Source organism: Ornithorhynchus anatinus, chromosome X1, assembly GCF_004115215.2.
Source record: "Ornithorhynchus anatinus isolate Pmale09 chromosome X1, mOrnAna1.pri.v4, whole genome shotgun sequence".
NCBI classification, from domain to species: Eukaryota; Metazoa; Chordata; class Mammalia; order Monotremata; family Ornithorhynchidae; genus Ornithorhynchus; species Ornithorhynchus anatinus.
In genome coordinates this window covers 64,543,008-64,570,224 of record NC_041749.1, presented here as the reverse complement: position 1 = coordinate 64,570,224, position 27,217 = coordinate 64,543,008, and the positions used below count along the sequence as shown (strand labels likewise).

Sequence of the window (27,217 nt, the reverse complement as noted above, 5' to 3'; positions counted from 1 at the left end):
AAAGTCCAAGTGCAAGGGCAGTGCAGAAGGGGAAATGAGGGCTTTATCGGGGAAGGCCTCTTGGAGGACAGAACATGGGCCTGGGAGTTGGAAGGACCTGGTTTGTAATTGGGCTCTGCCATTTTTCTGCTGTGTGACCTTGGGCAAGTCACTTAACTTCTCTGTACTTCGGTTACCTTATCTGCAAAACTGGGATTAAGACCGTAAGCCTCTTGTGGGACATGGACTGTGTCCAGCACGATTAGCTTGTATCTACCCTAGTGCTTAGTACAGTGCCTGGCATTTAAAAAAAATGTGATTTTAAAAAGGCTTTGAAGTAGGGTAGAGTGATCGTCGGATATGAAGGGGCAGGGCAGGCCAGGGGCAGGATGTGAGCGAGGGGTCAAGTGTGAGCGAGGGGTCAGCAGCGAGATAGAAGAGATTAAGGTGCAATGGGCAGGTGGGCATTAGAGAGAAGTGGGCGTGCCAGGTTGCAGTAGGAAATCAATGAGGTAAGATAGAAGGGGGCAAGGTGATTGAGTGCTTTAAAGTCGATGGTGAGGACTTTCCGTTTGATGTGGAAGTGGATGGGCATCCCTGGAGGTTTTTGAGGAGTGGGGAGATATAGACTGAATTTTTTTAGAAAAATGATCCAGGCAGCAGAGTGTGAAGTATAGACTGGAGTGGGGAGAGACAGGAGGCATGGAGGTCAGCAAGGAAGCTGATGCAGTAATCGAGTTGGGTTAGGATAAGTGCTTGGATCAACGTGGTAGCAGATTGGATGGCGTGGAAAGGGTGGATTTTAACCATGTTGCAAAGGTAGAACCGACAGGATTTGGTGACAGATTGAATATGTGACTTAAAGCAGAAGTAATCAACAGATGGTGCTGTTGTTCCGTTGTATCTAGAAATTGCAGCACTTCAACTTAGCCAAACAGGAATCTTACTGCTGTTTGCCGTTGATTTGGTTGACAAAGTAACCTAAACGTTCATTGCCTGATCAAAATCTTTGCTTCCCCCTACCCTCCCACTCACCCCAAGTTTTTTCTTTTCTTAGCCAATTTCTCTTCACAGATAGTTTAATGTTTTTAGTGTCATTAACCAAAACATAGTAAAAATATATTAGCCCCAAATCATCTTCATTTAAGTCTCTCTGTGAGAGTTTAGTTACTTTCATTTTTGAAAGTTGTGAGCAGAGATGGGCGGTGGTGCAACAGATGCTTCTCTACTGAATGCTTTGAGTCACTTTGGTTCAAAGTGAAAATAGTAAATCCCTCTTAATTTGTTGTGCCTTTTAAAAATAGTTTAAAGTGCAAATTTAGGGTGGCTAAAGTTTCAAGGGTAATTTTGTGTTATGTCATTGTGTCAAATGATAGAAACATTTCTCCAAGTGAGCACCTGGAGATAAAGGAAAAGAAGATGCCTATGTTACATCTTTTAGGTGTTGAATCACTTAAATATTAGTGGTTAGTTTTATGCAAATATCATAGGGAAATGTTTTATCACAAGTCATTTGGGTACCAGTGAGCGTATTTGCCTGAATATAAAAGGAGAGGATTTCATGTTCATTTTCAGATAAAAAATGAAAGTGTGCACTTGAATGATTTTTTTTAATGCTTTAATTTTTTTCTTTCCAGAGCCAAAGCCATTGTATTAATAGTTTCAGGATATACTTTACCAGCAAGAGCTTCTAAAGTCTTCTTAAAGAAAAGTTGAGAACCTTTCAAATACTTGGATAAGTAATGTCATAGGTGGCATTCCATTACAGCTGATTTAATATGCACAGAAGCAGTGAAACAGTGGTGAGGCCCTGCCCTAGCTATTTTGTTTAGGATAAAATTTTATTTGTTTATCAAGCTATTTCTCCAGGTAGCAATTATAAGGTACAATGATTATAAAGTTATTGAAAAAGAGTGGCGTTATACTTGAAAATTACAGAATGTTGCCATTCTCTTTGTTTTCTCTTTATATTCAGTAGTATTTATTGAGCGCTTACTATGTACAGAGCACCGTACTAAGCGCTTGGAATGTACAAATCGGTAACAGATAGAGACAGTCCCTGCCCTTTGACGGCTTACAGTCTAATCGACGGTCTTACAGTCTAATCTTTATATCTCAGTGTAGTTTTAGAAGCACGTTTGTGATTACCAATAATTTAAAAAATCCTATAAAATATAAGACAGGGTGGTGCAAACATAAAAATACAGGTTTTCAAAGAAGTTTAAGTATTTCACATATATGTTCAGAGCAGAAAAGTGAAGGGGGAATTTGTATATAAAAGATGCTTAGTGAAAGAATTACATAATGTCAAGTTTCTGCTCCTTTCTAAGCAATATTATTTACATTTAAATCACAGAATTGCCATTTTTGCCATTTTTGGTGGGAATACGGCAGTGTCTGCCAGACCTGAAGACCCAGAAATGCCAGGGCTGTTAGAATTATTTTTATGATGCATTTGCTTCCCTGAAGTTGATCATTCAATAGTATTTATTGAGTGCTTACTATGTGCAGAGCACTGTCTATGGCTACTGTGCAAAAGTGCTAAATCCAAGGTCTGGTAATTTTATTAGAAGTGTCAGGCTAAAATTTAGTATAAATGGCCATGATCCTTCAAATGTTTTGATTTAAAAGAACTTTCCCCCACAAAATCAAGTGGGTAGTGTAAGCTTATGGTGAAATCATTCTTACCTTTGGCACCTTCTAGATCTAAATGAGATAGAGTGTTTTGAGGAAAAAAATGTCTGTTTTCTGAGTGTTTTTCAAACAGTGGTTAACCCGCACAACACACTTTGAAATTGACCAACTGACTGTCATTCCAGTCTTTAGTGAATCAGGAACTAGATGGAGAGGTGAAGAGGTTACTGCAAGACACTCAGATCAAAGTTAGGGTTATGAAAAAAAATTGTGAGTGGTTTTTATGATAATCTCATTGCTTTTCATCTATGCACAGCTGGCTTCTAAAGAGAAGCAAATATTAAAAAAGGAAGAAAGTGGAAATATCCCAACAAGCAGGTTTCTTCCTTTCAATCTGTGGTATTTATTGAACACTTACTGTGTGCAGAACACTGTACTACGCCCTTGGGAAAGTACAAAGGGAGTAGACTTGATTCCTGCCCTCGAAGAGATTACAGTCTAGCTGGGGAGACAGACATTAAAATAAATCAGAGAGAAAGTAAGCAACAGAGTACATGGGTAGCTATATAAATTGCTGAGGGGTTGGGGCTGGGGTGAGTATGTAAGTGCTTAAGTGGTACAGATTAAAAGGCGTAGGGGATGGAAAGTAGGGTAGGGAAATGAGAGATTAGGGAAGATGTGATTACAATAGGGCCTTAGAGATTGGGGAGAGTAGTGGTCTGCTGGACAGGAAGGAAAAGGGAGGTCCAGCAGGAGGGAAAGGGGTGAGCATGGGGCATAGTGAGTAAATTGGTTTTAGATAAGCAAAGTGTGCAGACTGGCTCATAGTGGGAGAGGAACCAGGGTAAGTCGGACGGAGATTGTTGATTGTGTTCAGGCTGAAGGCAAAGAATTTCTGCTTGATGCGGAGATATTTATTGAGGGCCTACTCTTTGCAGAGCCGTGTAGTCAGTGCTTGGAAGAGTACCATAAATAGACATACTCTCTGCCTTCGAGAAGCTCGCAAAGTAGTGGGGGAGGCAGACACTAAAATAATCTATAGGCAAGAGGAAGAAGGGAAAGGGACTATGTACATGAACTTGTTTCTAAATAACAGGGTATGTAAGGTATGTACATAAGTATGGGAGGTTGGCAGTACACTGTGTCTAGGGTGTTGTTGAAGTGGCGTTTGGGGGATATAACCTAAGGAGGGTGGAGATAAACTGGGGACAGCTTTTTGGAAGAAATGTGATTTCAGAAGGGCTTTGGAGATAGGGAGAGCTGGGGTCTGGCAGATTTCAAATGAGGGAATTCCAAGCTGGATGAGAGATGTGAACTAGAGATGGGGACCTTAAGGATATTCTACCCAAAAAGCTATGAGCAGCTGCCTGTGATCTTGGGAGCAGAAAAGAGCCCTAGCAGGGATACATATAAGGCAGTTGTCATCTTTTCAAAACTCTTTAAATTATGCCAGAAACTTAATTGTCATTTGTAATCAGTATCTTCACCTAAGCAGGTACCTAACCTGTGAGTAGAAATTACTGGTCTTAAACAAAATGTATTTCAAGCTTTCTGTTTGTTTTATCGTTAGGATCTGGGATAGGAGTTGAGTACATGCAGTCTTTTCTGCTATCGTGCGTGTTTTCATACATGATTTGGACATGGCCCAGTGGAAGTATTAGGGAGCCTTTTCCTCCACAAGTCTGTTCTGGTATAACATGGTCCACAAGTTGATGCAGGTAGATTCGGTGTAGAAAGAAGTGGTTGTTTGCATATGTGTGGTGCTGGTCAAGGTGTGATACTGCTAAACTTCCCTGACTTTTCCCTCAGCTTCACTGTAATGTACCATTCAGTACTTTGTGTTTCTTTGTGTTACAACTTTACAGCACTTAATACAGTAATATAGCAATGAGTGGCTAGGGTGAAACCTGTTCTTTTAGTGGTGATCATTATCAAAGTGTAGGAATTTGTATAGAAAAATGCCAGTCATGGTGAAACCTAGCCCCTCTATTACCACTGAGTAAGTGGTTACTATAATGAGATTTTCTCAAATCGAAAAGATCATCAAGAACCCAACTACTGTGTTACTGCACAAATGATTGTAGTTATTTCATGGTTGCTTTCCACTGTTTGAAATGAACTGCAAAACTATATTCAGTGTTTACTATAGTAAATTTAATGCTGTACAAAATGACCATTCATTGAGAACACTGACCAAAAGCAGAATGTTGAAATTTATCAAACTGATTAATAGCTATACACAGCCATCCAAAAAGAACCACCTATCTCTGAGAGGTGTATATTAAAAAAAAATCCATCCATAGCAAATTAAGCAGTTTCATCTGAGCTATAGGGCAGATACATAAGAAGCGGAGGCTCTGTCCAAAATATTGTACCACAGACATTTAAGACCGCATCTCTTAAATTGCCAACAGGCACACTCAGGGAGGGTCATGGAGAGTGGGCAGTTCCTGGGAATGGCATCAGAAGTAAACTACTTGATGCAGAGGGTAATGAACAACTATTGGAAGTTTTTGACAAGTGGAGAGATGTGTGCTGAGCGACATTCTGGAATGATAATCCGGACAGCAGGCTGAAGATGGGGAGAGGTTAGGGGCAAGGAGATCAGTGAAGAGATCGATTCAGCCTTCGAGTCTTGAGAGTACGGTAACTAGGCCTGGGGGTGGGTGGGTCACTGCCGAGCTGTGGGTAGGCCGTGTGGAACTGGGGATAGGAACCTCTTCTGTGGGCCTGATTCTGTTAGCCTAGGAATACCAGTACAAACTGGCAGAGAAACTAACTGTCCTCATCCACGTCTCCATCCAAAAGCTCTTAGTGGGTGGTCGCCAACAAGACAAGTTTCTGGGTGTGGAGGAACCAGCTGTATCTATGGGGGAGCTTGAATCAAAGCAGCTCATCATTCTCGGGTTGAAACAGTCACTCCACAAATCCCAGAGCATTCTGACCATGCTCGGATCCGTTGGCTCGCTTTCCGCTGTCTACGTGGAAAATAGCTAAAGGAAGCTCTAAACGACTGAAATCAGTTCAGCGCCCCATGACAGTAATCAGCAATTCAAGACCTGCCAATTCCCCTGTTTTATAAACTGGATAAAGAATAATCCTAATGTGGCAGACCAGCTTGCCGCATGTCTCTTCAGCGCTTGCTCCGAGTGGAGATCGGCGATCGCATCTTGAACTTAAACGACGACAGGAACAATGTCCAGGATGGGGTCAAGCGGTCCTGGAAGAATTGTCACATAGGGCTGACAGCGCTCATGACCATGCCCTCAGTGGGACAAAGATGGCCATTAGTATTTGTGGGAGTCTCCTATGTTCGTCTAGGGCACCTCTAAGTAACTTGGATTTAGGGTGAGGGGCTACCAGGTCTCTGACATACTGTGGCAAATTGATTGAGCAGCCTCTCTGATTGAAGAAGTATATTCAGTCCTCGAAAGACATGACTGTAAATTTGTGGCACTGACCTTCGTAAGGGAAATATGAGGATAACGACTTTTGGGAGCCTCCAAAATTCTCCTGCAACACCGTCAACCCATATGACAATACCACCATCTCCAATGCAGAGATGGAGTGTGAGAGTAAACTGGCTGTATGCCAAAGGGTGTTCAATTCTCTGCCATCTTTCCTGCCATGGAATTGCACCTTATTAGTGCCTTTTGTGTTTCCATTAGTTATCAGGTCTGCCAGAGGCCAGTATACCTTATCTGTGTCTGAAAGATTGGGTTCAAGATTTGTGGGATCTATCAAACTGCACATTAGTCTGAGACAGTGCCAGCTCCAGTAACAATTTCAGCAGTACTGCCAGTGCAGTTTTTTTAGCTTAAGAACATCTTGCTTTTAGACAAAGTGGTGACCAAGTCTCTGCTGTACATCCTGCTCTGAAAAGTAATTACGATGCAACCCAGAAAGCACATTGAGTCATATAAAGCCATCTCTGTGAGTGTTTGACAATGACGTCAGTGTGTGCAAGGTTGGGTTCAAGAATTGTGGGATCCATTAGACTGGACAGTGGTGTGGGACAGTGCAGACTTTAGGGCCAATCTCAACAGCACTGCCACTGCAGTTATTTAGCATAAGAACACCTTGGCCCTAGGCAGAGGCGTGTCCACGTCCCCGCTGTGCATCCTGCCACGAAGAGCAACCACAATACTGTCCAGTTTTAATTTGTCCAATGCTCAGCGCTTGCTTACTTATTTTAAGCATCAAATCTAAGACACTGCCTCCATTGAAATGGATCATTGGCTGTTGTATACATTTGAACTTGGATGACTTCATTACCTTTCAAGTACTTCTCTATTATAGTTCTGCCTTGAGCTTCTGCAACACTGTCGGCTCCAATGACAGCACCACCACTCCAGCCCACACAGTGATGGTCATAAAGAAACTTGCCTTCAGGACAAGTGTTGTCCAAGTATCTGCTGTACATTCTGCCTTGAAAAGCAATTAAAATGCAATCCCATGTTAAGGAAGCACATTGAGTCATTTAAAGCCCTGACTTAGCAGTGAAATCTGTGTGTGTAAGATTGGGTTCAAATTTGTGGGACCCATCAAACTCCACTTTAGTCTGGGGCAGTGCCATCTCCAGTGACAATGTCAGCAACACTACCAGCACAGTTTAGCCTAAGAACACCTTGCCTTTAGGAAAAGGTGTTAGAACCAGAGGACCTGGGTTCTAATCCTAGTGACCTTGAGCAAGTCATTTAATTTCTCAGTGCCTCAGTAGCCTCATCTGTAAAATGGGGATTTAGACAGTGAGCCCTATGTGGGACAAGGACTGTGTCCAACCCGATTATCATGTATCAACCCCAGTGCTCTGTACAGTGCCTGGCACATAGTAAGCACTATAAAAAATACCATTCAAAAAAAATACCCCGAGATTGGCCTCCATTCAGGAGGAACATCAGGACTTAATTATTCAGTAACGCTTCTCCAATTTGTAGGATACTCAGCATTCAGATAATTATTTTAAGAGTCTGATCTAGATATATCCACCATGGAAAGTGGTCATTGAACGTTATATCTATTTGCAATTTAGAATTTTACTTTCCTCAAGTATTTTTTTTCTATAGGATAGTTTCACTTTATTTCGAGCGCCACCAAATTCCATTTTCTTCTTGAATGGCACTGTCTCCAGTGGCAACAGAAGCACTATAGCCAATGCAGTGATGGAGCCTAAAAATCACTTACCCTCAGCCAAAGGGGTCCCCAAGACTCTGCCATCTGACCTGCCATGGAAAAGCAACCAACTTGCCTCCTTAATTTAAGGGTGTACATTCAGTCTTCTGAATGTACTTCCAGGGAACACTTGATTTTGAACTTGTGGCAAAACTCTGTACACTTAGAAGATGGGCATTAGGACTTGTGGGAGACACCGAGTTCCACATTCTTAATGGACAGCATCAGCTCAAGGGGTTACCACAGTTCCGTGGGCAGTGCAGTGATGGAAGGCTAAAGAAACTTGTCTTTAAACAAAAAGGTTCCCAAGTCTGTGCCATATGTCCCGTCATGGAAAGCAACCGTGCTGGCTCCCTCATTTAAGGAAGCATATTTAAAGCCATGACTGTGAGCATGTGGCATAGTCTTCAGTGCGAGAAGACAGAAATAAAGATTTGTGTTTCCTGAAGAACGCCAAAATCGTCTGGGATACCAGGATAACTTGGCTTCAGGCTAAGGGCTGTCCAAGTCTTTGCCAAACATCCTTCCATCAAAAGAAACCATATTGCTTGACATTGTGTACCAAGGAAGCACATTGGAGCCTTGGAAGCCTTGGCTGTGAGCATGTGGTAGTGCCTTCTGCGGGACACAGACTGGGATAAAGACTTGTGGGAGCCAACCAACTCCATGTTAGTCTTGGTCAATTTGGATCTTTTCCCCCATTGCAATTGATAATTGACCATTGCTTCTTTGAAAATATTGCTTTTGATTATTTTTCTCCTATACTTTTGTATAGCATTGCTTCACTGTCTCCCACATAAATACCTGAAGGTAGGTTTTGTCTCACATGTAAATGCAAAACTCGTTGATTTGAGGAATTTAGGGTTGTGTCTTTGGTTTAAGCACAGAATAACAATCAATGCACACTTTACTTTTGTTTATTGTTTAAAAATATTAAACCATATCAAAAATGATGTCTTCTGTATGATGTCCAGGCAGAGGTAGAGCATCAGGTTAGGTAAGTGCTTTCTCTCAGATGGTGTGGTTATTTCCTGATGTTGTTTCTGCATTTATTTCTTTGGCTCAGGAGGGTTGGCAGAATCATCAGGGGAAGTGGTGACACTGGGGGGTGTAGGAGGGGAGGTAAAAGTCAGATGTGGGCAATGGGCATGGGAGGAGAAGTAGGACTTCTCTGCAGCGGAGAGGTGAGGATGAAGTTGAGATGGGCAAGGTTGGCCTGGTGCTGGATTCCATCCAGTTGCGCTGTACAGCTCGGATGTGAGTGGAGGATGTGTACTGTGGAGTTTTGAGTCAGAGCTAGAGGTTGATGGTGCAAGATTGAGAGGGGGATGAAGGTGCCAGGGAGTTGAGTTCAGTGGAGAGGGTAGAGTTGAGAGCATGGATTTGTGAATCAAGAGAGGGGAACTTGGGCTTGGTTAGGGAGTCCAAGTGGAGCATGATAGCCTGGGGTAAGTGGAGGGCTCTGTAAGGAGAGGGCAGTTGGGCGGAGAGGGAAAATGTCTGGAAGAGAAGGCAGGTAAGAAAGTTATAGTCAGAGAGTGGGATTTCAGAGACACTGAGTCTGGAGACTGTATAGTGAATAGCGGTGATGAGATCCAGTCTGTGTCCAAGTTGGTGAGTGGGTGAGGTGGGGTGGAGCACAGGGAATGAATAGAGATGGAAAGTGAGAGAAAACGGGCAGCTAGGAGGTCATGAGGAACATTCACAGGGATAGTGAAGTCCCCAAGACAGTACAGGGATAGAAAATGAGAAAGGGAAGTTGATAAAGGCATCAAAATTGCTCAGAAAATAGGGGGTGGGACCAGGGGATGGTGTTGGTGGTAGATAATGGCAAGTAGTAATTGAAGTGGCCAGTCGTGGCAGATGACATGGTTTTCAAAGGAAAAGCCACCAGGATACCTCCTTGATTAGAGAAAGTCCATTCAGTCCTTGAAAGACTTGACTGAGTTTTTGGCAGGACACTCTCTAAGGATAAAATTTGTGGGGGGGTCTTTGAAATTCACGTTATTTTGGGATAGTGCTAGCTCTAGTGGCAACAACAGCCCACTGCAATCGCAATGATTGAAGGTATAAATAACTTAGATTGAGTTCAAAGGGTGTCCAAGTTTCTACTGTACGTCTTGCTGTGGTAAAGCAATCGTGTAGCCTCCCTGATTTAAGGAACTACGTGCAGTCCTTGAAAGTCTTGACTTTGAGTTTTTGTTAGTGCCTATGGTGTGGCCACTACACTCCACGCTTATCTGGGGAACCAAAGAACAACTTGACTTAAAGCTAAGGAGCGCTTGAGTCACTGCTGGATAGCCAGCCATGGAAAAGCAGCCCTGCTGCCTCCCTGCTTTGAGAAAATAGTTCAGTCTACAAGAGACTTCGTGCATACTCAGTATTACAACCTGTCATCCCACGAGCTCTCGGATCTGCTGAAGGGCCATCTGGCTTATTGCAACATTTCCCGCCATCCCTCCCTGAACACCCCCAATGGGAGTTTAGATCCAGCTCCTGGCAGGAGCCAAGGAGCATGAGAGGCCTTCTCATCTGGTGGAACATTGGGCCTTTTGATTACTATTTTTAAGTACTTATGGATCACGTTGCTTCATTTTGATCCAGCTACATGTCTGAAGGCCAGAACTCAGAGCAGTACTACTTATTGCCGGTCATACCTCATATGTAAAGACAAAAACCCTTAGATTTTGAAAATTTGGAGGTTTGCCTTTCAGTTTGTGTCCAGAATAAAAGTCAAACCACTTTTTTTTTAAAAAAGCTTGGCATTTTATAAATATTAAATGGAGTCCAAAATGATGTCTTATCTATGAGGTCCAGGAAGAGGGAGAGCAGCAGACTGGGTAAGCCGCCCCTCCCACCTCCCTTCTTTCTCTCTCTTTTTCACAAATGATGTAGCCATTTCTTGGTGTTCTATATGTGTTTGTTTCTTTGGCTTAGGAGAGTGAAAGGCCACCTTGCCCAAGATAACATAAGTAATGGAGTTTAGTGAAGTGCTCTTCTAAGTGTCAACACAGAGTTTATCGCCTGATGGATTTTTGTGGGTGGGTCTGGATACAGTAAAGACAAAACCTTTTGATTTGGGGGTTTTAGGGGTTTGAGCGAAGAATGCAAAATCAGTACTACTATTTTGTTTTTTAGCTGGGCATTGTAGAAGTCTTATACCAAGTCTTAACTAAATCTTTGTGAATCTTAAACCAAATCAAATAATGTCTTAAGCTCACTTGGTTCTTTCTGTTTTGGAAGGAGGCCCAGGATCCGCCGCTGCCCCCTCTTCCCCTACCCCGTTTCCTGCCATTGCTTTCAAAGGTTCATCATGTCCAAACTCTTCATGTGAGGCGAGCCGGATGCATCCCCTTTAGAAACCTGTCAGTGGGAATTGCTCAGTCATGTGAGCTCTCTTCCTCTTGCCGGGACTGAATGTGCTGCCGCTTTGCCTCTGCCAACCCATGAAGTGAGAGAAGCTTTGAACACTAAACTTGGAGTCTGTCAGCACACCACATTGCAGTTAGACTAGTGATTGGGCATGGATTCAGGATGAAACTAGATGCTGAGCACTCCCCGTAATCTGTCCGCTTCTTTTCACATGCAGGGATAACCCTTTGCTAGCCTGGGAACGTAACACTGTGAACAAATACAATCATTCCTAGTGAAATTGATGTTTCAGGGAGAAGCCGAAGTGGCAGCGTGTGACCTCGGCGGTTCCTCCGCCATCGGAGCGCCGAGGCACGCCGCCCGGGAGAGACACCACCCAACCCCCACGCCATCCGGGGGTCCAAGCCTGCCCTGCTGGAGCAGGGCAGGGAGAAGCCGAAGCAGCAGTTCACCGGACAAACTTTTAAAATATTGGCTGTTGTGACTGTTAGGCTGTGGCTGTTGCGACAGTTGGACTCTCGACGACCCTGCCTATGCGGTGAGGAGCTTGACAATCTGCTTCTTTAGCCGCAGTGCTCTGCTGCTAATTTTGTATTGCTGTTTATATCATTTCAACCTCTTTCTCTGTGTCCATCACCCACCTTCCTGCCTCCCCCACTGCTCCCCTCCCTCCCACTCCCCACCCCCTTGCGCCTTATTCTTAGCCCATGTGCCCCCTGTGGCCCAGGACCACTTCTGAACAGTCACTCTCACGCCTATCCCCAAGATCGGTGCAGTGTTCTGCATCCAGTTGGCATTTGATCCGTTCTACTATCTTTAAGTAATTATGTAACTTGCTGTGCTTGGTTGACAGGGTGGTGTGACAGATGTGTACCCCACGAAATTCCAAGCACGGCACCCCCTTTCGGGATTTGGCTGGGTCTGTTCCCCTCCCAAACCCGAACCCCATCTGGATGCACCGTATCAGGAAATTTTAGAAATCAGGGTTCTAAGCCTTGATTTAGTTTTTCCTGAACAGTGCACCCTGTAGTGACAAGGTTTTCCACGGCCACACTCCTCCTCCCCACCCCCAACGAACTACGTATAGTCCCCCAAATAGGCACTAGGAGCAGTTTAGAGTTAATTTCATTACACCAAACTTTATGACTCGATTGGGCTGTCATTCTTAGGACTCACTGATCCAGCTTCAAGTATAGTGTGTGGATAAAAAAGACACAGGGACTTAGATATTGCTACCTGAAATACCCTTTCAAGAAATAGGATAAAATGATTATGGGCCATTGCTATTCGTCTCTGAGTCGCGGTAGCCTGCTTATTATTGCTGGGGAGAATGGAAAGTATAGTTGGGGGGAATTGTGTGTGTGTATGTGTGTGTGTGTGTAAGTTCCCAAAATTTAAAATGAAGTCTTGGGGATTTTCTCCTTAGAGTTGCTTTTGGGGATTTCCAACACAGGGTGGTAATTCCACTGGGAAGAGCCATGATTGCTTAGTTTAAAAAGCAAAACAAACAAACCCAGAAAGCTGCACTTCCCTCCCTTCCACCGTCCACCCCAGTTCTCTGCTATCCAGGTTATGATCTGTCAGAGATTTAAATTATTGTTTTAAGGACTAAAGGGAAATTAGGGAATTTGGAAAATAAAATAAAAGGAAAGTATAACAAACCATCAGGTTGCTCAAGTGTGCTGATGTCCTCTCTCACTGATTGTACATCCTGATGCTTTTAGGTTTCTCTATTGCTTTTCCCATTACAAACTAATGCAAAATAAATGTATCCATTGAAGCAGTAATAGGCTCTTCCAAATATGACACATTTGGATTGCTGGTAATTATTGTTTTACAGTTTAATGCCATTTCCCTCCTCCCGCTAAGCCAAATTTTGTTCTGCCCGTATAACTATGTCCTCATGTCCTCACACTACAGGGATTAGGGTAGATGAGAGCCCCCACAAATTTTTTGAGCTAGATTCCCAAACTTGCTCATCCCAGGTCTCTGAAGAGATCTGAGTTTCTGATCAGGGCTGAAAAGACTCAATATGATGATTTTTGGACTATTAGCTCTTTCAAGCCTGTCTCCTCCTAGTCCTTAACCCTCTCAACCACCCTCCTCCCCACCCCACCCACAACAGCTCTGCTCCCTTCCCTCCCCTCCCAACCCCCAAGCCCAAAATGCTTGTCTATATTTTTCATCAGTTGCATATGAATCAGGATCAGCTGCTTAACATATGTTAATGATTTTGTTTGAATCCAGTGCACCCACTTTCAGTAGTTTTTTTCCCCCTCAATATTCTCTTTTTCTGATTGCTATTTAACATCAGGTGAGGGAAGCTGCTGAATTACAAAATTTGCAATTTTGATGTATATTCTTGAGCACTGCTACAGGTTGCAAAGGTTCCAGAGTCTGCTAGCTGGGGTTGTGGCAATATATGTGAGGAACAACAGAAACAGTAATGTAGGCACACCCCACGATATAACCGGGTTCTGGTCCTTGAAAATGTGGTTGTATCGTGGGGTACATTTTCCCATAGCCTTGTAGGCTGTAAATTGGGGTCTTTTCCAGAACCTCTGGAAAAGTTACATAATACATAAAGGAATTTCAGATATGGTAATAATGACTAAACTATTTGCTCTTTATCAAAGTAATTTAAAGCCTACCATCACAATATTAAGCAAATGAGTCTTTGCAGGAGGCTGTAGAAGTAGAAGCTTGTTCTATTGACTGTGGTAGTGGCTTTTTGATGTTAGTGAATTTAGGTTGAAGAACATCTGCCTTCTTTTCTTCTGTTGCAACAGGCTAACTCCTTCTAAATAACTCTTTGCACATTTGAATGCCTCTCCAGTAGTCTACTTAAAGCATATTTATAGCTTTTTTATGGTATTTGTTAAGGGCTTAGTGTGTGCCAGGCACTGTACTAAGCACTGGGGCAGATATAAGATAATTGGGTTGAGCACAGTCCCTATCCCACAAGTGGCTCACAATCTTAATTCCCGTTTTATAACTGAGGCACAGGAAGGTCACACAGACATATGGTGGAGCCAGGATTTGACCCCAGGCCCTCTGGCTCCCAGGCCTGGGCTTTTTCCACTAGGCCACGCTGCTTCTGCTTTGTTGAAAATCGATGCCTGACTTGTGAATCCCCCAAATTTGAGCTGGTGATGAGTAATTCGTAGCTACTATTTCATCTGTTTTAGCATCCTGCAGTGATGCAGTGGATTGTTGACATTCGATGAGGACATTGTTGGACACAGTTCCTCTTAATGTGATGCAGTGAATCATTGACTTCTCCACCGTGCATTTCTAAACTGTCTCCCCAGTTCAGTAGAGTTTTTGCTTATCTGCTTAAGGGTCTCCTTTCAGCCTTGAAAATCTGACACAAACTGTGGGTAAAGTTTCCCCAAAAATTAATTCATTTTTGATTGCTTACCCTCAGCCCAGGTGGGGAGGAAGTGGGGAGAGATTTACCTACTCGTAACGTTGGACCGGGACATTCGGACTGCATGTTGGGTGGGGGAGGGGAGGCGGGGGGGTCCCTAGGGTGGTTGTAACCTGGGATAGGTGTGTAATGTACAAATCTTGCCAGGTTAGCAACAAGAAATCTCACTGGGTAATTAGCCGTTGGCATTTATTGAACGGTGACTGAGTGCTAGGCACTTTATTAAGCATTTGGGAAAGTAAAAATGTCAATGATGCACATTCTCTGACCTCAAGGTGTATTCAGCAGAATGGGAGAGATGGACAAAAATTGTTTCTATATAGTGAAAGACAGAGGAAGAAAAGGTCACAAGCAGGTGGAAGCATAATCACATCAGGATAAAACAGCTGAACAAATACTTAATATAATAATCATAGTATTAATAATAATTGTGGTTTTTAAAGTGCTTACTATGTGCCAAGCCCTGTTCCATGTAGGGCTCATATTCTAAGGAGGAGAAAGAAGAGGTATCCCCCATTTTATGGATGAGGAAACTGAGGCACAGAGAAGCTAAGTGACTAATTGCACATAGTGACTCAAGCGAAGTGGTGGAGCCAGGATCAAAACCCAGATCTCCTGAGTCTCAGGCCTGTGCACTTTCCATTACATCATGCTGCTTGTCAGTGTACAGACAAATGTATAAAAAATAATAAACATGTACACAAGTGCTAAGGGCAAGTGCTGTGCTGATGCATTTGGGGGTGTTGAGAATTATTATTTGAACAAGGCTTCCTGGAGGAGGTGGCATTTTAGGAAGCTTTAAAGGTGGAGAGAGCTGAGGTCCAGCAGTTGGAGGAAAAGGGAGTTCCAATCTGGTGGAACAACATGTGCTCTGGAGATTGGAGGCAGGAGAGTCAAGAGCAGGAGCGAGGTACATTTAGTTGAATTTGGGAGTAGCAGGTGATGAATGCCACTCTGTAAGTGGGGAGTGAGCTGGAAGAGAGCCTTGAAGCCAGTGGTGTGCAGTTACTTCTAAATGCAAAGGGAAATGGGTACCCATGTGAGGGAAAAACATTCCATATGAAAAATATTGTAGTATATATCTGTAATTGATGCTGCCGGACTAGGATGAAGGAAGAGAGCATAGGAACAGCTGCTAAGCTGGTAGTAATAGTGAGAGACTTTATCCTCCCTAAGATTAGCTGACAGACATCATGAAGTAGCAGTAAAGTGTTTGGTTAGGACAAATGACTTTGGAATTAGTCCCAGCTCCCCCAAGGAACCCGTCTCAGGATCGCACCTGAAGAGTTTCCAGTACTCTACTAGTCTCGGCTACGGGAGGGAGAGTCAAGCAGAAGCATACCCATTCCATTCCTAGCTTGGGCAGTGGCTAGTGAGTGGAAAGCAGTCTGCTATAAGTCAAAACTCACTTGTGTTGGGCAGGAGCAGCGTGGGAGAGAGTTGAGGTCAGACACTCAAGTTTACTGCATGGAAGAAGGCAATGGTAAACCACTTCCATATTTTTACCAAGAAAACTTCACAGATGCACTACCAGAATGATTGCAGATGGGGAGTTGGGGGTTCTGGGAGAGATGTGTCGATGGAGTCTCTATGGGTTGGAAATGACTCGACAGCATAAGCCAGGACCCCCATGGAAATTAATCGATAGCATTTATTGAGCATTTACTGTCTGCATTGCACTGTACTGAGTGCTTAAAAGATAATATACTAGATTTAATTATTAACAGAAAACAGGTCCTGGAGCAGGAAGTAGATGAAAATGAGCTAACAGCAATAGGGAACACAGCATGATTACATTTAGCATTTCTATTGGAGAGGTGTGCCAGAAAGGTCACAAAAGATTATTGAACTATGATAAAATATGCACCTTAGGAAAAGTTGAAAGGAGTTACTTTAAGAAAAAAGTAACTTATAAGAAGCCTGGGGGTTGTATTAAAAAAAATACTTGAAGCTCAGATAAAATGTGAGCTATGAAACAAGAAAAAACTAGCCCTCCCTCACTGCCCACCTCCCCCCACCCCCAGCAAAAAAAGAGAAAGAAAAAATAAAGATATATAGAAATCCAACTCGGATTACTGGCAAAGTAACAATTTGTTGTCCGAAAGAAGAATGGAGAGCTCACCCAAGAAGAGGAAGTTTTGTAAAAAATGGTAGATCGTGTGCAACAGCTTAGTACAGTGCTTTGCACATAGTAAGCACTCAATAAATACCACTGATTGAACTGGAAAAAAAGTAAGCAAAAGTGAGCCTTGCAAAAAATGCCAGAGTAATGATGAAAGAATCCTCAGATGTATGAAAAGTGACAATCAGGAGTGTTGATTTTTTGTAAGAGGTGTACTAAAGGGTGGACAGAGAATAACTGAGAGGTTCAGTTTGGTCTTTTCTGAAGAAAGTATTAGGGAACTTCCCACCCCCAAAAAGATTTTATAGCAAGCAAGTCAGAGAAACTAAATCAAATTATGACCCTAGAAGTTGTTTTAGACTTAATTGCCCAGGTGGATATAAATAAATCACCAGGACTAACTGGCCTCCACACAAGAGGAAAAAAAAGTGATTATACAGGGTGACTGATGAATCAATGACAGAACTCCCATCTGTAGAAGAGTTCCTGAGGTGATCCTAGGAACTGTAGGCTGGTGGGGCTCACTTCTTTATTTGGCAAATTGGTACAGACTTGAATCAGGGTTTGGATTGATGGACATTTAGAAAAATGCATTCTGTTGGAGGAAAATCGCATGAGTTCTGTTTCGAAAGTCATGCTTTACTTATCCATTGGAATTCTTTCAAGCGGTCAATAAGCATGGGAGTAGACAGAAACATGATATACTGCACTTGATTTTTCAAAAGATCTTGACACAACAAAGGTTTTAAAACAACTGCATAATCGGGTTTGGAAGAACTGTCCTGTCAGAAAAGTGGCTGAAACATAAAGAGCAAAAGGAATGGATTGTGGCCAACTTTCACGATGGTAAACTGTAAAAAAACAAAACAAAAAACAGCCCTCAGGAATCAGAGCTGGGATTGGTTTTGTTTCACATGTCCATCAATTATCCCCATATAGGGTTGCTCAGTGAAGTATTCAAGTTTGCTGATGATGAAGCTTTTCTGTCATCATCATCAACAGTATTTCTTGAGCACACACTGTGTGATGAAATGCTAGCAGAGGGGGATAAAATGGAAAACTGAATACTAAACAAGGGAACCAATAAGTGATGAAAAATATAGTTCAAGAAAACTAGATGTGATGGGCTCTGAGCTGTGTCATCACTCTAGAATGAGGTTTTAAAGTGCCTTTTTTATGATGTTTGTGAAGCACTTACTTTGTATCAAACACTGTTCTAAGCACTGGGATAGGTACAAGTTAATTAGGTTGGACACAATCCCTATCCCTCATAGGGCTCAGAGTCTTAATCTCCATTTTACAGATGAGGTAACTAGGGCACGGAGAAGTGAAGTGACAAGTGGCAGAGCCAGTATTAGAACCCAGGTCCTTCTGACTCCCAGGCCTCTGCTTTATCCACTAAACCACACTGCTTCCTTGTTGAATGGTCCTTCAGATCATTGGCTTAAAGTGCAGCAGCCTCCAAAACTTACAACAAAATGCTAGACATCATTAGGGAGAGCATAAAAGACAAACCCAAAGTCAAGGTTTTGTAAATATAAAAACCCAGTGAATCTGCACTCAAAATGCTCTGGCCAATTCTGGTGCTCTCATCTTGGGATGGACATGAGAGAGCTGGAAAGTTTCAGAGGTGGGCAACCAAGATGATGAGGGAGGTAGACAGGCTTCCAAAGGAGGATACACTGAAGAGATTAGCCTTCTTTAGTCTGAAAAGACTAAACGGAGAGGGCATCATCATCAGTACTTGGGACTCTTGCCTCTAGAGGTTTAAAAATTTATAACATTCATTCAATAGTATTTATTGAGCGCTTACTATGTGCAGAGCACTGTACTAAGCGCTTGGAATGTACAATGAAAGGTGTTGTCAAGGCAAATGAAAAAAAGTTCATCGTTATCACAAGACTAGGCTGAGAAGGCATCACTGAAGCCTAAAGATGAAGCTTAAAGAAACCATGGAACATAAAATGTCATTGCTGGGCCACACTAGTGGTCCATCTAGCCCAGCATTCTGTCGCCCAGCAGAGGGAACAGGATGCTTGGAGGAAGTATATGATGGTTTTTCCTTGGCATCCAACCTAATGGTTAAGAATAGACCATCGGCTATCCTTAACATTGCCCTCTATATCCCTAACAATCCCTCCTGAACTTTGAGATATTTTCACCTTGCACTATGTCCTGCAGTAACAAAACTCATGTGCTTTGCATCTGCTTTATGAAGATGTGTTTCTTTTGGTTTCTCTTTCTTTATACTTGCAGCCTTCAAGCTTCAGTGAACACCCTCCCCCTCACGTTCACGAGGGATTTGGTGAACAACAAAGTGTAGTCACCCCCTTTTCTGGGTTTGTAGACTAGTCATATTCCCTCTGTCTGTTTCTTCCTAAAGTGACAAGTCGTAATCCTTTTAGTCCATCTTCGTACAAACACTTCATTGATCATCTTGCCTGGTCTTTGTCGGCATTGAATGATGCCCTTTGCTGATCAGACCAACTTGTTTGCCTAGTCCAGGCATCCTAAGGCAAATTTAGGCAGAAGTCTACAGAGGAGATGTTTACAGCTCGGCCATATCAGCTCCACGGTCGTGTTGGGGGTGGCCTTCACCCAGCAGGAGACATGTTCAGTAAAATATCCATCTTATTGTATCATGGGATATTATTCAGCTGGTTTCTAAAGCTTTCCAGTTGGTAAAAGCTGATTCACCAACTTTTACTGTACTACAATTCCTGAAGGAGAAAATGATTTATCAGGGGTCTTTGTTACCCTTTTTACACATTGATCTGATTTGCCAGCAGCAGTGATGACACAAATATTTCAGTTGGCATCACTCAAGGGTTATCTGAAAAACGTAACTCTAACAAAGATAATTGTATTGGTCAATCAAAGAGGAGATGACCGGAATGATTAAAGATTTTCAAAACTCAGTTGGCAGTTAATATTTAAACATATCTCTTTCATTTCAGAAAAAAATTAGAAAATGCTCATAAATTACTAACTTAATAAATTTATTTAGGAATAAGTTATTTGGAATTTAGTTACTAGAGCTGACTGGTCAATTTTGTATATAGTTAAGGTAACCATTCTGTCAAGGCCTATACATGATTTCTTTCTGTGCCTCTTAAACCATTGCTGAACTATTAGCTATCAAATAGCAATTATTAAAGCAACACAGGTATTCTTGCTGCTGCCAAAGTACATAAATTGGGCAGTGGTAGTTGGAGGGATGTTTGTGACTGACACACATGATTACCTGGAAAAATTGTAGGGCGATGCCTATATTGGAATAAATATGTTAGATACTTTGGATCACATTTCTTTTAAAAATGACATATATAATTTAAATACTTTTCCCCAAAAGTTAACTTAGAGTAGTTATACTTGATATGAAAAACAGTCACAAAAATATTTCATTGGATGTTTTCAGATGCTTCACTTTGAAATAATTGCAAATTTCCATGACACATCTATTAATGAGAAGGCAGTAGTTTTTTTAAAGAAAAGCTGGTATCTCCACATACCCTGTTAGTTATTTCAAAGTTGAGGTATGTATACACAGGTGTCTGAAACCTGAATATCTTGCTTCAACTTTTGGTTCTCTTCCTCGCTAGAAACTGGTGTAGCTATTTGGTAGTTTATGACTCGTGCCTTTGGCAGCTTTATGTTGTGCACTTCCATTTGACCCTAAGTTTTGTGGTCTTATCACACTATTAAAAGGGAGTGAAATTGATGGAAAATTCATTACAAATGCAAAAAAGAAAATGGTAGATCACTGTAGAACAACAGTCTTATTGGTGTCGTATGTTGGTGAATAATCACAAAGGGATATTAAAACTAAGTTTTTATCCATTTAGAGCTTAAAAATGTGGGCATTTTGAGGAAGGGAAAACACAAGTGTTTCGCCAAATGAATAAGTAAAATGGTACATTGCTACTCTGAGGGGTTTTTTTTTCCTTAAACACTCCTAGTCTAGCAGAAACTAAAAATAATAAGAGAAATGTGAGTCCAAGGTAGGTACGCGTTCTGGGGTGGTAGTGAATTCCAAACAACTATTCCCCATGATGATGATACAGTCATTATTGATACTGACAGATTGTGTTATATTTTTATGTGCATAGCTGTGTCCTGATATTAAAAATAAAAATTTGCTCAAGTGTGTGTTTTCTTTCTTCACAGAAAGAAGACATAGCTCCTCCAGCAAGTCATCTTTGAATAGTCCATCTTCTTCAGTATTTTCCATCTTTTCTTCACTGTCTTCAAAAAGCAAAGGTAGCAGTGCAAGTGGAAGTAGTCGGTCATGCAGTGGAGGTATTATTAGTGCATCATCATCATCATCCAATTCCAAGTTGTTGAAATCACCCAAAGAAAAGCTGCAACTCAGTGGAAACAATAGGCCAATGCATCCTATGCAGCATAGCAAAATTTCCCATGATAAAATGTGAGTATATTACAATGGTTTAAACTTTATCATTAGTAAGCATAAAACTTCTAAGAGTGTCCACTTTGAGAGAAAATAGAAAGTATACCTACCTTCTTGCGGCTGCCAAAAGTTCAGTTCAAGGACATGGGAAAAAAGTCTCCAGAGCCCAGATTGTTTCTTTTTTGGGGGAGGGACAGATCTCTCTCCCTGGTTCCTCACCGTACAGCATAGTAGAGCAGAAATATGCCAAAAACAAAACCCCATTTTTCCTGATGCCCCCAACATCTCTCCCAGGGAGGTCCACTGACTGCCTTTGGTAGATTGAATACAGACTGTCACTGAGAATTATGAACTCATCAAGATCTTGTGTGAATGCACGCATACCCACCCACCCGCACTCACTATCTGATCCGGCTTGCCCCAATGCAGTACAGTCCTGGTCCTGCCCCCTACCTCTCCTACCATTCCTTCTCATTTTCCTTTGTTGCCTCCCCTTCCACCTCTCATCCCCTGATCGTGGGTGTCCTGCCAAGTTCTCTGCTTGATCTCCCGCTCTTCTCCCCCATAAAGAATGTATTAAGTGCTTATTGATGTGGATCAAGGGGTTAGAAACAAGGTTATGAGTTCAATTATAATCCCTGTCCCTCTTGGGGCTTACAGTCTATCTTATCTCCATTTTACATCTAAGAAAACTGAGGCCCGGAGAGGTTAAGTGGCTTACCAGAGGTAGGGCTGGGATTCGAACCCGGTTCTCTTGACTCCCGGTTCTTTGCCCTTCCCCTCTTGGCCTCACTGCTTCTATACCCAATTTCTTGGGGAACTCTTCTGCTAATCTGACCTCTGGCACCACCTCTGTGCAGATGACTTATAAATCTGCTTCTCTTTTCGTACTTCTCCCCTGATATCCATTTCCACAACTCTTCTTTCTTCCAGGACATCTCCAAGAGGATTCATTCATTCATCAGTCAGTCGGTCAATGGTATTTATTGAGCGCTTACTGTGTGGCAAGCACTGTACTAGGTGCTTGGGAGAGAACAAAGCAGGAGCTCACGGTCTAGAGGGGGAGACAGGCATTAAAATAAATTACTGTTGGGGAAATGGGAGAGTACGGGGATATGTACTTAAGTGCTGGGGGTAACTAATCAGGTTCTTAAGGGGTACAGATAAATCCAAGTGCATAGGCATCGTAGAAGGGAGAGCGAATGGGAGAAATGAGGGCCTAGTCAGGGAAGGCCTCTTGGAGGAAGTGTGATTTTAGTATGGCTTTGAAGGCGAGGCGGCCTGCCAGTACCTCAAACTCAACATCTCCAAAACTGAACCGCTCATCACCTCTCAGTTTCTGTGGACACCACCACTTTTCTCCCAGGAACCTTGGTATTATCCTCTACTCTTCACTATCACTCTGCTCTCATATCCAATGTACTGCTAAAAACTACTGTTTTTTTCCTCAGAAACATTTTGTGGATCTGCCCTTTCCTCTCGACCCATGCAGCAACCGTCCTGGTTCAAGCACTCCTCAATCAATCAATGATATTTATTGAATTTTTACTGTGTGTAGAGCACTGTACTAAGCACTTGGGAGAGTACAACAGAGTTTGTAGACATGTTCCCTGCCCACAAGGAACTTACAGTTTAGAGAAGCAGCGTGGTTTAGTGGAAAGAGCACAGGCTTGGGAGTCAGAGGTCATGGGTTCTAATCCACTCTGCCACTTAGCTGTGTGACTCTGGGCAAGTCACTTAACTTCTCTGTGCCTCAGTTACCTCATCTGTGAAATGGTGATTAAGTCTGTGAGCCCCATGTGGGACAACCTGATTACCTTGTATCTACCCCAGGGCTTAGAACAGTGCTTGGCACATAGTAAGCGATTAACAAATACCATCATCATTATTATTATTATTTAGAGAGGGAGACAAACATTAATATAAATAAATTTTGGATGTGCTGTGTGGCTGAGAGTGGGATGAATAATAAATGCTCAAGGGGTACAGATCCTCATGTCATGATTGGACTGTTATATCAACCTCCTTATTGGTGTTCATGCCTCCAGCCTCACACCTTCCCCCAACCCCCTCTTCTCACCTTCTATTCCCCCAACTGCCACTTACGCACTCAAATACTTGAGAGAAGCAGCGTGACCTAATGGGAAGAACATGAGCCTTGAAGTTAAAGGACCTGGGTTCTAATCCCAGCTCCACCACATCAATCAGTTGGATTTATTGAGTGCATACTGTGTGCTGAGCACTGTACTAATCACTTGGAGAGAAATAATAATTAAGGTACTTGTTAAGGACTTACTATGTTCCAAGCACTGTTCTAAGCTCTGGGGTAAATATAAGTTAATCAGGTTGGACACAGTCCCTGTCCCACATTGGGCTCACACTCTTAATCCCTATTTTTTACAGATGAGGTAACTGAGGCAGAGAGAAGTGAAGTGACTTGCCCAAGGTCACACATCAGACAGCCCATTATTGGGCAGGGGTTGTCTCTGTTGCCAAATTGTGCACTCCAAGTGCGTAGTACAGTGCTCTGCACATAGTAAGCACTCAATAAATTCTGTTGAATGAATAAATGAAGTGGAGGAGCTGGGATTAGAACTCATGACCTTCTGACTCCCAGGCCCATGCTGTATCCATTAAGCAACACTGCTTAGTGGAGAGAATACAGTATAATGGAGTTGGTAGACACGTTCCCTGCCCACAATGAGTTTACAGTCTAGAAGGAGAGACGGACATTAATACAGATAAATTATGGATATTATATAAATGCAGTGGAGCTGAGGCAGGTATGAATAAAGGGTGAAAATACAAATGCAAGAGCGTCGCAGAAGGGCGTGGGAGAAGAGATGAGGTTCTAGTTGGGGAAGGCTTCTTGGAGGAGGTGTCCCTTCAGTGAGGTTTTGAAGGTGAGAAGAGTAATCATCTGTGGATATGAAGAGAGTGAGCATTCCAAGCCAAGAGGCAGGACGTGGATGAAAGGTTGGCGGTGAGATAGACGAGATTGAGTCACAGTGACTAGGTTAGCATTAAAGGAGCAAAGTGTGCAGGCTGTGTTGTAGTAGGACAGCGGCAAGGTAAGGTAGGAGGGAGCAAAGTGATTGAGTCCTTTAAAGCTGATGGTAAGGAGTTTTTATTTGATGTGGAGTTGGGTGGGCAACCACTGGAGTTTCCATGAGTCGTACATGCATATTTAATATTTTTATGTCTCCCTATAGGGCTCTGTCTTATCCTGTTGTATCTCCTGTACTCAGTAGGCATTTAGTGAATATCATTGTGTACTACAACACTCTCTCTCTCTCTCTCTCTCTTTCTCTTCCTCTCTCCCTCCCTCCTTCCCTCTCTCCGCCTCCACTCCCCACCTGAAAAAAATCTTATCCACAATATCATGTAAAGGCAGGCTTTAGTTAAACCTAGTAATGTAAGTTTAAATCCCTGCAGTCTTGAGCACATGGCTGCCCATCTAGGGTAAGGGAAGTGGGGAACATGCCACTTTAAAAAGAGGCTTGACCACCTGGGATGGTGTAAGTAAAAATGAGCCCCCTCCCCCTTTTTTAAACATGCATTTCACCTTAATTACCTGTTATATCCTATTTAATCCAAAATGCAATCTAGCACCTGCTATTGCACTAGAATTCAGCTTGTTCTTTCCTGGCTACAAAAGGAATATTTTGATGTGGCTCACCTTGCCATATAATTTCATGGGTAACTGTTTCAGCTGTTAAAGTTGCTAAACTTCCAAGTCCACATGACTGAGCAGAGATATAGGAAAAACTGAACAAAATGCTGATGAAAGAAATAGTTCATTAAATTGAAAAATGGGCACAATTTTAGAGGTATTTACATTATATTCTACATATTCAAGAATGTGATGTGTAACATACTTTCCATCTAGTTATCCTCAACAACATAGTGCTTTCACATAGTTGTTTGACATAATACAGTATTTAGTTGAGTGTTTTCTTATTTCCCCATTTATGGCAGCTTGACACCATCAGTCAAAGTGGAAAAGATGCATCCAAAGATAGATGGTGCACTACTGAAAACTGCTGTTGGGTCAACTTTTTCTACTACTGTGAGTTCCTCAATAAAGACTGGCCTTAATTGTCCCTCAATACCAAAGCCACCCTTGCCTTCCCCCGGACAGATATTGAATGGTAAAGGTCTTCACCCTACACCTTCAGTTTTGGAAAAGAAGCCAGAAGATCATTCAAATAACAGGAAGTTTTTACATAAAAGATTATCAGGTAATTTGACATTTGCTACTGTGATAAGCTCCTTCAGAAATGTGAAGGGCATTCTGGATTGAACAGAGAGCAATCAGCAGTCACAAATTATTTAAGGAGTGAAAATGAGAGGTGGATTTGATTAACCATAAAATTTTATCATTTTGGTTCTTTGGTTATAAAGGTATCATCTATATATGTAAAATGAAGACAGGCCTGTCTCTTGCATAGCGTGTTTATTAACTTGATGTAAAGTCTTTCTGCTTTTGATTTTAGGGAGTAATTTCTCAATAACATATTCACTCTGTAATTCTGAGAGCTTATTTAACCTGTGTTAATGGTATTAAGGCATTTTTTTACTACATGCTAGGTAGAGGCACTCTTCTACCCCATGTAGGCAGGGTAAGAGAAAACCTGCTTTCACAATACCCCACACATTACCATCTTGTTTTCTTTATGTGTAATCTGTGTATTTAAATTGGTCCAGTTTCTCCTAACATGATTCTTGGGTGAGTGAGGGAAAGAGATGAAGGAGAAATCTAATCTTTTAAAATTTGATACATTTTGGATGCATTTTCCATCTTAATCACACAGCAGGGGATTTTAGTGTAAATCATAGTAAATAATATTAATGGTATTTAGACCAATCTAAGAGTTTTGTGTGTTACAGAGTTTTGTGTTTGTGCTTCTGTATATTTAACAGAGAGAGAATTTGATCCTGATATCTATTGTGGTGTCATTGATGTGGAAACCAAGAAACCGTGCACTAGGTCTTTGACATGCAAGGTAGGCTGCTTTCCTGATAGGTAAAGAATGCATTTCAGTGGAAATACGTTTGTTTGCCCAGTAGTGGTTACTGGTAACTCTGTCATTATCCCCTCTGGCATTTCCTTAATGTGCTGTGGTTTTGTGATACCTTGAGGCAAGTGAATAACCTCTATCATTCAATCAGTTAATTGATATTTGAGTGCTTACTTCATGCAGAACACTGTACTGAGTGCTTGGGAGAGTACAATATAACAATATGACAAGACACATTCCCTGTCCACAGTGAGCCTTCAGTCTAGAGGTGGAGACAAACATTAATATAAATAAATAAATTACAGATAGGTACATAAATTCTGTGGGACTGGGTGAGGGGGGAAGATGAATAAAGGGAACAAGTCAGGGCGCCACAGGAGATGGAAGAAAAGGAAGAGAGGGCTTCCCTGACTTCAAGCCTCAACTTGAAAAAGTGGGTTTCAGAATCCATTGATACTAGTTTACAAGTTTTTGTGAATGGCATTCTAAAAATCTTTACATGCTAAGCAGTTATTGTTAGAGATTTAGAACAGGGTTTTTTAAATAACAAAAAAAATTAACTTTGAAAATTAGTTTGGAATTCGTATGATCTAATTATAATTTCAAAGTAAACATGGCCAGTAACTGAAGAAAAATGTTAATTGCCTTAAAGTGTTTACTTGATCCACTGACCATTTTAAGTGTAATTTTAAAAGATAATACCCTTTTGTTATCAAAGATCTACCACCTCATCATTTCGTAGATTTTATTTAATTCTGAGAGGCAGCATGGCGCAGTGAAAAGAGAATGGGACTGGTTGTCAGTTTTACCATTGGCCTATTGTATGACTTTGCACATGTCACTTGTCCTCCCTTTATTTTTTTTAATGGTATTTGTTAAACATTTACTATGTGCCAGACCCTGTTCTAAGTGCTGGGGTAGGTACGCGGTAATCAGCTTGGACACAGTCCATGTCCTACCTGGGGCTCACAGTCTTAATCCCCATTGTACCGATGAGGTAACAGAGGCACAGAGAAGTTAAGTGATTGTCTGCTGTGTGACCTTGGGCAAGTGGCAGAGTCAGGATTAGTATCCAT

At 42.1% G+C, this 27,217-nt stretch overlaps 1 protein-coding gene and 1 non-coding gene across 3 annotated transcripts in view; both read left to right on the top strand.

Annotated features, from left to right (window-relative positions):
- The window catches only part of ATXN7 (ataxin 7), a 126,537-nt gene that overhangs the window by 75,869 nt on the left and 23,451 nt on the right, over positions 1 to 27,217 (top strand). For both annotated transcript variants that reach the window (XM_029051041.2, XM_029051042.2), the window contains exons 5-7: positions 20,877 to 21,138; positions 25,099 to 25,361; positions 26,044 to 26,126. In XM_029051041.2, the coding sequence (XP_028906874.1) occupies positions 20,877 to 21,138; positions 25,099 to 25,361; positions 26,044 to 26,126 (608 nt within the window). The remainder of the gene's footprint in view (positions 1 to 20,876; positions 21,139 to 25,098; positions 25,362 to 26,043; positions 26,127 to 27,217) is intronic.
- LOC114807064 lies at positions 15,849 to 15,986 on the top strand. The gene has a single exon (XR_003755117.1). It is a non-coding gene; the product is annotated as a small nucleolar RNA SNORA7 (small nucleolar RNA).